The sequence below is a fragment of the Eurytemora carolleeae genome, unplaced genomic scaffold, assembly GCF_000591075.1.
Source record: "Eurytemora carolleeae unplaced genomic scaffold, Eaff_2.0 scaffold383, whole genome shotgun sequence".
Lineage (NCBI taxonomy): Eukaryota > Metazoa > Arthropoda > Copepoda > Calanoida > Temoridae > Eurytemora > Eurytemora carolleeae.
The window spans coordinates 449,429-465,676 of NW_019396487.1; the positions used below are offsets into that span (position 1 = coordinate 449,429).

General features: G+C 31.4%; 1 protein-coding gene across 1 annotated transcript; it reads left to right on the forward strand.

The window, feature by feature from the left end:
• The first annotated feature begins 415 nt into the window (after window positions 1–415).
• LOC111704201 (uncharacterized) lies at window positions 416–9,332 on the forward strand. The gene is made up of 9 exons (XM_023476355.1): window positions 416–509; window positions 2,753–2,820; window positions 3,011–3,093; window positions 3,707–3,759; window positions 5,505–5,563; window positions 5,905–5,997; window positions 6,446–6,500; window positions 7,738–7,846; window positions 9,113–9,332. The coding sequence occupies exons 1-9, from the start codon at window positions 416–418 to the stop codon at window positions 9,189–9,191; spliced, it is 693 nt and encodes a 230-aa protein (XP_023332123.1). The 3' UTR covers window positions 9,192–9,332.
• Window positions 9,333–16,248: the final 6,916 nt, after the last annotated feature.

Below are 16,248 nucleotides of genomic sequence, written 5' to 3' on the forward strand. Positions count from 1 at the left end.
TTTCTTGTATCTGTATTGTATGTGCATATAGTTAAAAACCATAAAAAATATATTTTGCCAAAAAACAAATAAAAACTAAGGAAAGAAAGGCCAATCAAATCATTTATGTATATAAAAAATAGCATAATATATTTTATTTTATTTTATTTTATTATATTTTATTTTGTTTTATTATATTTTTTATTTTATTTTATTTTGTTGATCGAGTATTCCAAACAAAAGTTTTGATCTTAATAGGTTGGTTTTTAAGATTAAGATGTTTTTCCAATATATGTAGTGCATAGATAACACTATTTTATATTTCTATTTTATAAAATTTATATATAAATATTTGTTGTTTGAGATTGGTTATCAAATTAAAATGAGTTTAATTCTGCACATTTTTCATCAAAAAAGTATCTGGTTTAGATTTGAAATGTGTGTCGATATAGAGATAAATGTGAACAGAGAGGAACTTCATGAAAATGTTCATGTTCAGAACAAAAAATTTTTTGATTTGATCAAACAAGGTTAGAAACTCAGGAATCAAGTCTTTTTCACAAACTTAGATTTTCTAATGACCATATCTTTACAATCTGATGGCGTAACCATTGATATTTATAACATAGATTATTTGTTCTAGCGGAGCTCATTGTATAAAATATCTAAGGCCTACGACATTAGGTTGCAAAGACATAAGGATTAAAAAATTTGAGTTTGCGCAAAGACTTGTTTATTTCTAAGTAATGCATTAACTACGTACACAGTACATGAATAGGGTAAGCCGTACATGTCCTAAGTACATTGTAGTACGTGCAAAGTGTAAACGGTACATGTACACTGTACACTGTACAGCTCATGTCCCCTTTGCAGAGAGGACATGAGCTTTTAAAGATAGTTCAAACAATGCTCATTATAGGGGGGCTCATGGCAAGAGGCCTATACATGCCGCCTGAACAATATAAACAGTACATGCTGCATTTTACGCTGTACTCTGTATACTTTGTACATTATACAAGAGCACTGTACAGGATCATTAATAAACTGTATCCAACTGTACTCTGTATATTGTACATTATACAAGAGCACTGTACAGGATCATTAATAAACTGTATCCAACTGTACTCTGTATATTAAACAGGAGAAGCTTTTGATAGAGGTTCCATAATATCAGTATTAACTGTGCCCAAAAGTGCACTTATAGTCTAATATTCTCTGGATTACTAGCTGAGGTGCCAGGCGTTGCCCGTGAAATTTAAAAAAAATCTAATTTTGAAAAAAAATCCATCTTTGAAAAAATATTTTTAATTTTTTAGCCTTAGTTACCTCTAGAATATCTATTATTTCCTTTAAAAAAATCAGTCAATTCGGTTTAGCCGTCAGGGCAGCTATAGCTAACATAAATATATATACATACATACAAATATATATATATATATATATATAATTAGTACTTAATTTATGTACAAATAAAGATAAAGTACTTTATTCTGATGGTTTAGTACTTCTCTTATGTACAAATTAAGGTAAAGTACTTTATTCGGATGGTTTAGTAATTCTCTAATGTACAAATTAAGGTATAGTACTTTATTCTGATGGTTTATTACTTCTCTAATGTACAAATAAAGGTAAAGTACTTTATTCTGATGGTTTAGTAATTCTGTAATGTACAAATTAAGGTATAGTACTTTATTCTGATGGTCTATTACTTCTCTAATGTACAAATAAAGGTATAGTACTTTATTCGGATGGTTTCGTACTTTTCTCACGTACAAATTAAAGTAAAGTACTTTATTCTGATGGTTTAGTACTTCTCTAATGTATAAATTAAGATAAAGAACTTTATTCTGATTGTTTAGTACTTCTCTAATGTATAAATTAAGGTATAGTACTTTATTCTGATGGTTTAGTACTTCTCTAATGTACAAATAAAGATAAAGTACTTTATTCTGATGGTTTAGTACTTCTCTAATGTATAAATTAAGGTAAAGTACTTTATTCTGATGGGTTTAGTACTTCTCTAATGTACAAATTAAGGTAAAGTATTTTATTCTGATGGTTTAGTACTTCTCTAATGTACAAATTAAGGTAAAGTACTTTATTCTGATGGTTTAGTACTTCTCTAATGTACAAATTAAGGTAAAGTATTTTATTCTGATACAGTGATAGATAAAGTTCTTTATTCATGTACAAAAAAAGGTAACGAACTCCATTCTGTTAAATAATAGATAGTGAAAGATAAACTTGATAAATTAAAGCCTTTTTTTGCGCCTAGACTCTCATCTGAAGTTTATTCTCCTTTATCTGTTATTTTTCAAAGATCTCTGATTAAGGGATTTGTCCCAAGTGATTAGAAATTAGCAAATATAACCCCAATTTTCAAAGAGGGATCTTAGTTTGAGCCTGGTAAATCTTTGACATCAATTTTATGTAAAGTTATGGAGTCTATACTAAGAGATGCTTTGGTTGAACATTTAAAAGATAATGAACTTGTTTTTTTTCATCTCAGCATGGTTTTTGTTAATAAGCGCTCATGCCTAACAAATTTACTTGAGTACTTGAAATAGGGACAGAATTGATAGATCAAGGCAACTCAGTGGACATTTTATATCTAGACTTTGCTGAAAGCCTTTGAATCGTAAATTAGAAGTGTTACTTGAGAAGCATTGTATTTCAGAACAAATACAAGGTTGGATAAAAGAATGGTTGTCAGATAGACAACAAAGAGTTGTGTTAAATGGGGAGTACTCTAACTGGCTTCCTTTATTACTAGTGGAGTACCCCAGGGGTCAGTGCGAGGGCCAACCCTTCGCGGAGAAACTATCAACGTATCAACGTAACGTAATATGATATAGTTCTTTACTCATTTACAATTAAAGGGACCGTTCACTTATTGGGGTATTTTTTAAGGTAAAATAAATGCCTTTATAGCAGCTATTTATTTGTGTTTATCTGGATTTTCAGGAAAAAATAATTAGGGTTGTACTTTTTCCAGGTTTATTCTGTGAAAATTAAAATTACACTTTAACAGTACAGTACTACAGATACAAAGTTGTCTTTTCCAGATGCAGAAGAGTCTGTTCTTAGAAGATTACTAGAACTGAATGCCTTCAGGCAAGGAATATTTATACTTGGATGGTCTCAGTGTACTACAGTCTTTACAGTTTTATTATTAAAATTATTTTTATATTAGATATTGTTTGTTTTCAATTATAACTGTAGTTACTTGCTGTGTTGTCCTAATATGACAAAAACAAATATCTAAAACAAGGAATATAAGACAATTTAAATGTCGTCTTTGATCTTTTAATTTATTTGGGACATTCAGGAGTCAACTTAATTCACTTTCTTACTTAAAACAATAACTACAAAATTCTCCGAGTCCTCAGATTTCCAAAAAGTGGTCTGCATTCTTTACCGGAGATACTGCAAATACGTGAAGATTTTATTAAATAATTTTATTAAATGAAACCAGAATTACCGAAATCTAAACCAAATATGAAGAATTTAGTGATATCAAAAGCAGAAAAAGGCAGACCACATTCTGGAAGTGCCAAGACTAGGGGTATTTTGTGACTATTTCCCCCTTCTTAGTTCTAACTTCTATATCTCTTAGAATGTAATTCAAATAGTAAAGTTGGTTATGGTCCTCCAACAATCTGCAGTACATTATATGTGTTATACATAACATAACTGTTCCTAGTGTAAACATATTTCTTGGATTTAGAAGCTTGACAAATAAAGAGGATAAAACTCCTTACAGTTTAGCTTTGGAGAAAGGTAATTTATACAATTGTTTGTAGACGGTACAAATTCTACTTTTTCTCATGTTTATGTACACTACCCTGTACAATACACTCTGCACTATCCTGTATAGGACACTGTACACGTGTATAGTACACTAACCTGTACAGTGTTCTGTACACAAATGCTTATTAGTACACTGTACACTATCCTGTACAGTACACTTTACATTATCCCGTACAGTATGCTGTACACTGTTCTGTACAATACAATGTAAACTGTTCTGTATAGTACAATGTACACTGTACACTATTCTGTACAGTTCACTTCACATTATTCATTACAGTACACTGTACACTATCCTGTATAATAGTACACTTTACACTACCTTTTACAGTACACTTTACACTAATGCTATATAATACACTGTACACTATCATGTACTGTATGCTATACACTTTTTTGTACAGTACACGTTACACTGGTCTGTACAGTACATTTTACACTATTCTGTACAGTACACTTAACATTATCCTGTACATTACACTGTAGACTATTATGTACAGTACTTTGAAAACTATCCTGTACAGTACACTGTATACTATCCTGTACAGTAAACTGTGCAATATCCTGTTGAGTACTGTATAAACTATCCTGTGCAATACACTTTAAACTAACCTGTACAGTTTACTGTACACTTTCCTGTACAGTATATACTGTACACTATCCGTTATAGTACTCGTTACACTAGCCTGTGCAGTACAATTTACATTATCCTATATAGTAGACTTTATACTATCCTGTACACTAAACTGTTCATTATCCTATATAGTACACTTTATACTATCCTGTACACTAAACTGTTCATTATCCTGTATAGTACACTTTATACTATCCTGTACACTGAACTGTAAACTATCCTATATAATACACTTTATACTATCCTGTACACTAAACTGTACACTATCCTTTATAGTACACTTTATACTATCCTGTACACTAAATTGTACACAATCCTTTACAGTACACTTTATACTATCCTGTACACTTAACTGTACACTATCCTATATAGTACACTTTATACTATCCTGTACACTAAATTGTTCACTATCCTATACAGTACACTTTATACTATCCTGTACACTAAACTGTTTACTATCCTATATAGTACACTTTATACTATCCTGTACACTAAACTGTTTACTATCCTTTATAGTACACTTTATACTATCCTGTACACTATACTGTTCACTATCCTATATAGTACACTTTATACTATCCTGTACATTAAACTCTACACTGTCCTATATAGTACACTTTATACTATCCTGTACACTAAACTGTTCACTATCCTATATAGTACACTTTATACTATCCTGTACACTAAACTGTACACTATCCTATATAGTACACTTTATACTATACTGTACATTAAGCTGTACACTATCCTATATAGTACACTTTATACTATCCTGTACACTAAACTGTACATTATCCTATATAGTACACTTTATACTATCATGTACACTGAACTGTACACTATCCTATATAGTACACTTTATACTATCCTGTACACTAAACTGTACACTATCTTATATTGTACACTTTATACTATCCTGTACATTAAACTGTACACTGTCCTACATTAATACACTTTATACTATCCTGTACACTGAACTGTTCACGATCCTATATAGTACACTTATCCTGTACACTAAACTGTACACGGTCCTGTACAAAAACCTTTACATTTACCTATACAGTACACTGTTTTTGTGTAGGCTGCAGTACTAATATTCTTGAGTTATTGAAGATCCCCTCAGCAGTGGAAGAAAATAAGGAATACTGCCATTTATATCTAGTTAATTGATTCAAAGATTAATAATAGAATACGATAAAATAATTATTATTCATCATATTTATTAATAATAAAGGGTTTTAAAAAAAACACTTCACACTTTTTCTATCAGAGGCTTAATTTTTTCCCGATCATAATGAAGTTAATATTACAATGTCTCTAGTATGTTATGACTTTGTCAACCCTCTGCTCTGAATAAATGATCTTAAGTGTACATATGATACATGAGCAATACAAATTATATTATTGAAATATGGAGGTTTCTTTTGGTAATTTCGTTGGTAGGTAGGCCCTTGAATTGAAATAAATAAATGATAGTTTAGGAAAGTATTGAAGCTATTGAACAATCTTTACACAAAATTATCTGTGAATTAGTTGAGGAACTTCTGGAGAAGAATGGACAGTCACTACCTAAGGCGGGGATTATTTAAAAATAATTAAAGTTAATCCAACCCCCCTTTCTCTTGCCTAAGTCCATATTATTATTATTATTAGATAATTTTTGTTGTTGTTTTGAATACTTCACTTTTTGATCAATGATCGGTATCCTTGTGTTTTGTTTTTGCTTTTATCTGACGGTCAGAGTAAAACTTTACTTTATTGAAATAGAGTAAATAGCAGACTTTTAAATTTTCAAAACTGTTCAGATTTTTAGAACTTCTTGAATAGGACAAACCCCCAATGGTTTTATTCTCCAATCTCCAACCGAACCATAGATCAAGATTTTTCGTGTTTTTGACTTTACAGGTTTCTGTCCTACACTCAATTGAATTTTTTTTTTCACTGAGATTATTTGATTTAGTTTTGTCTGGTCTGATCTAAGTTAAATAAAATATTATTAAAACACTCCCCTTGAAACTTGAGATATCTCTACTATGGGAAAGATGCGAGGATAGTGCTGTTTTTTATCCTGTTCCAGGTAAATACATGATACAGTATGCCCAATAAACTTGCCCGTCCAAGTAAAGTAAATAACGTTTGATTGATATCTTACCTGTTTTCAATCATAACTCCTCTTAATGAATAGCTATTGAGAAGAACAAACATGGTTTGAATTTCTTGTATTTGAACCAAATGAATTTGCTTCTCTCATTCAATTGTGCGTTGAATCAAGACAGGCGCTAAAAGGTCACAAAGTACAGGGTGGCTTCAGAGACGTTTTTACGGAATTTAAACAGCCTGTTTCCTTATATTGATGACTCCCAGCAGTCGTATATTCATGACTCCCTGCAGTCTGTTTCCTTATATTCATGACTCCCTGTAGCCTGTTTCCTTATATTCATGACTTCCTGCAGTCTGTTTCCTTATATTCATGACTCCCTGCAGTATATTTCCTTATATTCATGACTCCCTGCAGTCTATTTCCTTATATTGATGACTCCGTGCAGCCTGTTTCCGTATATTTATGACTCCCTGCAGTCTGTTTCCTTATATTCATGACTCCCTGCAGTCTGTTTCCTTATATTCATGACTCCATGCAGTATATTTCCTTATATTCATGACTCCCTGCAGTCTGTTTCCTAATATTCATGACTCCCTCCACTTTATTTCCTTATATTGATGACTCCGTGCAGCCTGTTTCCGTATATTTATGACTCCCTGCAGTCTGTTTCCTTATATTAATGACTCCCTGCAGTCTGTTTCCTTATATTCATGACTGCAGCCTGTTTCCGTATATTTATGACTCCCTGCAGTCTGTTTCCTTATATTAATGACTCCCTGCAGTCTGTTTCCTTATATTCATGACTCCCTGCAGCCTGTTTCCTTATATTCATGACTCCCTGCAGCCTGTTTCCTTATATTCATGACTCCCTGCAGTCTGTTTCCTTATATTTATGACTCCCTGCAGCCTGTTTCCTTATATTCATGACTCCCTGCAGCCTGTTTCCGTATATTCATGACTCCCTGCAGTCTGTTTCCTTAAATTCATTACTCCCTGCTGTCTGTTTCCGTATATTGATGACTCCCTGCAGCCTGTTTCCGTATATTCAAGACTCCCTGCATGCAACCTGTTTCCTTATTTTCATGACTCCCTGCAACTATCAACTTTGCCAAACCAATAAATAAGCCATTCAAGTCAGAAGACTTCAATTAAACTTGAAATCCTCATATCTAAAGAGTCTAAGCCTTTTTGGGTAACCCTGTACATAATTTAGGGATGTACGGCGGATTTCTACTATACCTGGATCGGAAGAATAATGAGTTGACCGTTGAGAGCTTTTGCCGTATCGTAGGAGGTTCAGAAAGGTGCCAGATCATAGACAGGTATAATAAGAAAACAAAACAATACTTTGAAGAATTGGGAAAAAGGTCCTACAGTAAGCCCCCTAATATGTAATTGATGTTTCTTTAAAGCCAACAGTTTTACCTTTAGCTTGTAAATAAACTTATCAAGTAAAATGGGCCTGTTAAAACTGCACAATGTGACAATTACTGTGTTTCTTCTTCCTTTGAAAATAAAAGATAAAAGCTTGATTCTAACAGTCGTCTTCCTGTTCCAGAGTTTTATGGGTCCCACTGTAGGATAAACCACAACTAAAGAAATTGATTACTTACCTCAAACTCTAATTTTATAATCCCTATATATTTGCAATTTGATATATGATATATATATTAATTTAACTAATTGAACTCATAGTTTGAAATTCAAAAGTGAACGATGAAAGAATTAGAAATTCCAAATTTGAGGTGACACACAGTGGGGTACTAGGGTAGTACGCTACTTTGACTAAATCAAGGTTTTAGCGTGCTGCTGACGGCCCTAATTATTTTCTTTATATATTTAGATTATCCCGAAACCTTGTGCTTTTACTATAAAATATATGTTTTTCTTCCCAAATAGCTCCTTGATACAAAGACGACATCTAAATATATTGCAGGTTTACAGGATCCATTCTAGAATAAATTTATGAACGGGAAATGTAATCATAAATTGAAATCATTATAAATCAATGCTAGCTATAACAATTCAAACAATGTTTGTAAATAAAAAGATTATCAGAATATATTAATTTTGTCCATTCTCACCATGACAAATGCATTTTATAAGGAGTATTGTGACAAAACCAGTTCCCCACCCTGACCCCCTAAAATACCCCACCGTGTGTGATTACGTCTTGGCTTTGTTTTCAACTCAGCAAGACACAAATACTTTTTGTAGCCTTGGCAGGCATTTACATTTACACGGTTGTTTCTAGTTTAAGTTTAGCATGAGTAATTGAATATTACTCAATATTTGCAATAACATTTTGGTTCATAGTGTTGATAAAATATTTAAAACTTTTGAGGAAAATTATTTAAAACTCAGCTGGAAAGCACAGTTTAATCGAAGAATAGTCTCCGGTTTTTTTTTCTTGCATTTTTTTTCTAGATGCTTAACTATTTTATTCACAATTTATTTTACTTTTGGTCGAAATATCTCAACATTGTCTATGCAATTATGGCTGACAGAGAGCTTTAAGTTTATCACGTAAAATGTCTGTAAATTAGAATTTACTTATTTACATAACTTTTTTTTTAATTACACATTAGAACGGGAAAAGTGACAGAAGGGGTCTTTGGAAAGGCAAGACGAAGAAAACACCGGAAGAAAGTTTTGTGTTGTTTCTGAACTTATTTGTGAAATAATGAAGAAAACGCTATCTAATAAGGTCAACCAGAGCTGGGAACTTTAGAATGGTGGATATCGAGATCAATGCGTGATCCTCCCTTTTTCTCAATCTCAAGACTAACCTAATCTTGAACTTGTATCCTGAAAAGTGTATAAAATTCAATCAATTAGAGTCGCGTATCAGAAGCCGGGAAATTTGAAATTTTTCGCGCCATTTAAGATTATCAAACAAAAACGGAAGGGACTCTCAAATTTTGAAAAACCGGTTTTTGATTTTTCTCTACTATATCCCAAAAAGTGTGGATTAAGCAAGAAATTAAGTGTCCACATTGTATATTCGGATTAAGCAGTCGGGATCCCATTCTGAAGATCCCAGCTCCGGTTCTTTTTCCTACAGTTCAATTTGTTGACTAACAAACCGGGCGATGTGACATCATTCTTGGTAAATAACCTGTGGTTTAACACAATCGTTGATGTCATGACGGATATTGTTAATCCGGATTCTGAGACCGTTCAGTGGTAATTGATAAAACGTTTCCGGTTTCAAATCCATGACCTACTTCTGATCCAGGATTCGATTCTGAATTAAGAATCGATAAAATATGCAACCGGATCCTCTGTTCGGTATACGGTGCATAGCAAGATCTGAATATATTGCACAAATCAATTGATAAATCTCTATTTTTCAAAGCTAAGTGAATGAAAATCTTGTTTTACTGTCTTCAATCAATCCTTCAATGCTTGAAAGTATTGCCAGATGGAATAATAAAAATGTTAACTTGATGTCCTGTTCGTAGGCCAATTTGTAGATGTGGTAAATATTGTCTTAAAAATATGTTTTAAATATTTTATATTTATCATGCAAGTTTTATGTATGTATATGTTTCTTTAATATATCAGTTGTAATTTAAAAAAATATCAAACAAATATATAGAAATATATTTCAAGGTTGAAAATGTATTAATTTAAACCCTCTTTATACTTAATTAGGAATTTAAGTTTGAAATTTAGGAATGGAGAAGTGAGGAAAGAGGATCTGGAAAGAGATGAATACAACTATTGAATTCACCTGATTTTTTTGAAAGAGTATTTAATTAGGAGAGATTATCACCAAAGGAATTGAGTCTTTGACATAAACTCAAATTTTCTAATCCTTATATCTATCGAACTTGATGTTGTAGACTTTTGATATTTCAAACTAAATTAATTTGATGCAACAGAATTCATAGTTTGAAATTTCTAAGGTCTACGACATTGGGTTGCAGAGATATATGAATTAGATAATCAGAGTTTGTGTCAAAGACTCAATTCCTTTAGCAACGTAATAAGTGCAATGAATGACTCACAAAGGTTAACTTAACAATTATTATTAATTATTATATTTATAATTTAAGTTATACTTTAAGATTTTTAAAAATAAATAATAAAGAACTCGACTTTGACACTTAATTCATGAATTTAAATAGTCCAATGAACATAGGACACATCAACTGTGCAGTTTACACAGACCTATTTCACCCAGTTGAGTGATTACTAGAAAACTCTGAAATAGGGAGACGACTTTATTGATAAAGTTATAACTTTAAAGAAGACCAATAAGCATTGAGAATCAGCTTAATGACACTGTTCAAGCAAAGCCTCCATTTCTGTTTGCAGTCTTTTTAATTTGTATTTTTGATATTGAACTATAATTGCAATTATTTTGTTAGAGAAGTTTAAATTGAACCTTGTGCAACATGTATATTGTTCTAAACTTGCGTTTGAGGCCGGCCACAGATTACACAGATAGGATAGGAGAGGTTGTCATTGTATGAGGCCCCACAGATAGGATAGGAGAGGTAGTCATTGTCTTATGGCAGAGAGACCAGAACTAAGTTTGTTTACATTAATTTTATAAACTGCAGTACTGCAGTCTGCATAACTGTATTTGTACATCACAAAAATGCGATGTTGGATTATCTTCATGCTTGAAAGCAAAATAAAACCTAACCAAATACTCTTTTCTCTAAAATCCTAATTTAGAACTATGGGTTTCCCTATCAGTAGGAATATACAAAATTAACCTGCCTAAAAATCGACAATAACCTTCCCTTGCCTATCTGTCTAATCCGTTTTTATTTAAAGAGACAGACCCACTATGTAACATATTTGAACTGAGAATGCAGTATTGTAGATAAAAACTTTAGAGGATTCATTTGATACCAATGAGACACAAAGTTTTTAAATAAGAGTGAATAGTCGTTTGTAATATTTCACCAGTTGTTTCAACCAGCTGAAGAAAGTTTTTTTTTACAATTCTTGAATAACATTGACAAAAGATGTAACAAATACTATTCCACAAACTAGTTGCATATTTACAAACAGGTTGAGGAAAATAATCAGCTTTTATCATTGGAAACAAGTTATTGAAATTCATTTTATTTAAATTCGTTTAGCTAGGGTCGCTTGTTGGGGAATTACTTAATTTTAATTGTGAAGACGACATTTAGAAGAAATCTGCCAAGAAAAAATTAGAAACAGCAAAGGTAATAGTGATAGTGAAATTATCGATTCTACGGTTCTACTATGGCTTTCAGCCATACTTAATTTTTTAGAAATATGTTCCAGACAGCAAATCAGTTTATAAATATTTTTTTCAATGTTTTGTCCGGGTTATTAGAAAATTGTTAAAAACGTTTCTTTTGCTATCTGAAACAACTGGTAAAATATTACAAACGACTTTACGCTCTTATTTAAAAATTGTACACCTTAAAATGAATCCTAAAGTTTTCCTAAAATACTGCACTTTCAGCTCAAATATGTTACATAGTCAGTCACTTCCTTTAAATAAAAATTGTTCTTTTGCTAAAGGTTATTTCCAAATTTTTATCAGTGTGCAGTTTTTTAGATGTTAAATAATGACAACCTCATGTAAACGGTTCAACCAACGTCTTAATTTCTTACTCAGGGTTGTGAATTTTCAGACCAGCGTCCAATATTCTGAATCAATGAATACATGTTAACGCCCCCCCCCCCATCTCTTTTTCGATCAATCAAGCAGAAAACCATAAAAAATTCAATTTTTTAAATTTTATTTCCATTTTAGTAAATATAAAAGAAACGTACTAAATTATTTCTTAATTTTTCCTCATACGTTTGATTTTGTGGCAAAACGGATTTGCACAATTAAATTATAGATAATTATGTTTGAGATACAATTTAACTTTGGCAATACATATGTATGCTTAATTATATATATATGTTTTATTTTATTTTTTCTTGCAGTTCCAAGTATTTTTTTTCAAAATCCTTTTGAATTGTTAGACAATAACAAAATACCCCTTGACAGTTCAACTCAGAACATAAAATCCTCTAAAATTAAGAAAACATAGTTGACTACAGTTTTAAGATTATTACATTTTTATTCTGTGACAAGAAAGTTTAAAAACTTTAAAAGTTTCGCCAATTTGTGAAGTTTTTACCCGAGGAACTATGGGAACCAACCACATTTTACAGGGAGGGGTTAAAGGGACTCCTCTTCAATTTTAAAAGAGGATGGGGTCGGGTGTCTCTTAAGCGCTGAAATCAAATCTTTTTTGGCATAACTTTAACCACCTTTCACGCACATTCCCTTTAAAGTGATAAACACGACTCAATGTGACAGTCATGGATACAGTTTGGAATTCTTGGTAAACTTTTATTCTTTTCTGCCATCTTGAATCTTGAATCTTGAATCTTGAATCTTGAATCTTGAATCTTGAAACTTGAATCTTGAATCTTAAATCTTGAACCTTGAATCTTGAATCTTGAATCTTGATTCTTGAATGTTAAATCTTGAATCTTGAATCTTAAATCTTGAATCTTGAACCTTGAATCTTGAATCTTGAACCTTGAATCTTATGCTTGCAAGAAAAAATGAGCATGAATTATATTTGTAAAAGTAAAGTTTCCCCCAGGATATATTTCCCCCGGTTTATCGGGGAACCTTGATGGAAAGAATAGAAAGCTTAATATTCCCCTGGGCTTCTCTATACACATGTAGAAACTGTGAAATATTTCAATATTTGATCGAGCAACAAATTTTGGTGAATATCCCTCCAGACATCATCTTCATATCAATACGCCATAGTCACAAAGATAAATTATAAATGCCATAGTCACGAATACAAAATATAAACGCCACAAATACAAACATAAATGCCATAGTCACAAACGAACAATTTTAACGCCACAGTCACAAACGCAATATGTAAACGCTATTGCAGTCACAAACGCTTGATATTAACGCCACAGTCACAAATCCGGGATATAAGCTACGTTTTTTAACAAAAAACCATAATAGATTTTAAACTTCTCTGTTTCAAGTTGCAACTTAATTCATTGTAATTCATATCATAATTTTAGGTGGTTTTAAGAAAGGTCTAACTCCACACTTTTTCAAGAAAAAGTCTTATAATTAAAAATATTCTCCATTAATGAGTATCTTTGTTTTTGAAGTCTTTGATTTGTTGTAAATTGTCTTTAATATTGAAAATAGATGTTTAATACCTCTCAATTATATCAATTCATTGCTCTGAAGTCCCTTCGACTGTGGATCTCGAAACATGACATTGATACTTTTTTAGATTATTTAGAAGAGGGGGGGAGGGGTACAGTTATGCGCACAAGAGATTGATTTTATATTTTCTATTGGCCCAGATATTTCTAAATGACGAATAAATATAGGATAGTTTTGTACATCCCAAAAATTCTTTCCAAAGAATGTCTTCTTGAATCTTGGTCCTTAGTTGTTTGAATCCTTCCTCTATCCAATTGTTTTTTCATTTTGTCCTGTAGATTCGCACATACACAGTCAGGGTCAACAAACTTCAGCAATGTATGTTTAACCATATTATTCAGGATTTTAAATTTAACAGTAACCCTGAAACTTATATCTAGAATGCCCATGTTAGAAAAAAAAATAATAATTTAATCCTGTTGAACATTGGTTTTACTTAAGTGCATGCTGCGTATTTCTGAAGTCAATAACTGAAAGAAGATGAACTATTAAGTATTTTAAATTACCAAAAAATAAAAAATAAAACTTGCATAAATTTTCATTATTAGTCTTAAATGAGAAATTTTTATTTTTAACTTTAATAATTTATTTTCTTTAATTTTACAATATTTTTAAATTTTAATATGATATCAGATGGAAACATTTTGAAACTTCTATATTTGTTGTTTTATAAATGAGAAATTTTTATAAAACTATGAGAGAGCGGGCTGACCGCCCTAAAGAGTAAAGGAGGCTCCAATACTTTAATTTAACAGTTACAGCTGAAAAAAATGCATGGGAATAATGTTTAAACATTTTGGAAGTTTGAAAAGGATTAAATATTGTCTCCAAGTTGAAATAAAATTAATCTTAAAATCCATATTTTTCAAACAAAAAAAAAATACTTTTTTAAAGCGACAATTACTTCAAGCCACTCATTGTTAATATTTTAACCCTTTTCTTTAAAGGGATTGTTTGCATATTTGAAAAAAACATGTTGCCCCAATTGTAATTGTAAGTGAAGTATTGTAATTCCCATTTGGGGTTTAGGTGTAATTTTTAACAATTCCTTAAATCCATTGATCCGATGAAATATTTATATTTTTTAGGCTGCACACATAAATGCATCATGCCTTATCTATATACTTTGTTTGTTTGTCTGTTCTCAATGTGTGTCCTAAATTGTTGCATAAATCCCATAGTTAGTGATTCTATGCAAGGTAAAAATCCAGATAAAAATGATCCAGGGAGAAATTATCACGGTACAAATCAAGGTAAAAATGATCCAGATGAAAATCCAGGTCCAAATGATCCAGGTACACATTTAGGTTAAAATCCAGGTAAAAATTCAGATAAAAATGATTCAATTAAAAATCAAGGTAAGAATAATCCAGGTAAAAATCTAGGTGAAAATACTTAAGGTAAAAATCCAGGTAAAAATCGTAGTAAAAAAATCAAGAAACGAATGATCCAGGTAAAATCTAGGTAAAAATCATCCAGGTTTTACTAAGCATAAAACAGACATGTTTGCCGATAAATTTGATGATTAGAAAATAATAATCATAGTTAAACTTTGAGTTAAACCTAGATATAAAGTTATTGCTAAATTAATAGTAGTAGCGAATGTAACAATTTATTCGAAAACCTAAAAAAATTACACAAAAGAATAAAATAACATGAAAAAAATTAAATGAAACATAATTAAGAAATATTCAGATTTCATTTAAGGTTTTTCTTGAAATGGTATTTAAGATTGTTTAATTTTGTAGTTTTAGAAAATATGATTTAACAAATTAGAATCATTGTTGTGAGTTTTAAAAGTTTTCTTTAACTCTTGTTCAGTTAAGTTAATATTTTGTAAACTTCGATACATGGCTATTTTTTACAAGGAGAAGGTTATCGTTTTTTTGTGAACGAACAAAATTTTTATTGAACGAACGAATTTTCCGAAAGATGTTTTTAAACGACCTTTTTTAATTAAACGAACAATTTTTGCATTTAACCCATTCCAGTTATCTTAATCTGTGCAACCGTGCTGTATTGTAACTATATCCCTGGATTTACCCTGATCCAGTTATCTTAATTTGTGCAACCGTGTTGTACTGTAACTATAACCCTGGATTTACCCTGTTCCAGATATCTTAATTTGTGCAACCGTGCTGTACTGTAACTATAACCCTGGATTTACCCTGTTCCAGATATCTTAATTTGTGCAACCGTGCTGTACTGTAACTATATCTCTGGATTTACCCTGTTCCAGATATCTTAATTTGTGCAACCGTGCTGTACTGTNATTATGTGAATTATCAAAATTATCAAAATTTAATGCTTTTAACCTCCTCGGATACTAAACGAACACTGATGCATCTATTCTTGTTTACAAATTCCGCCCAAAGAGAACTGGTTTCAATATGTACGCAGAGTATACACGACCGTAATTAACTTTCCTTGCATTACACCCTTGGTTCCGGTTATCTTAATCTGTGCAACCGTGCTGTACTGTAACTATATCTCATTCTCTGGATTGCGATTGGGTTTTAA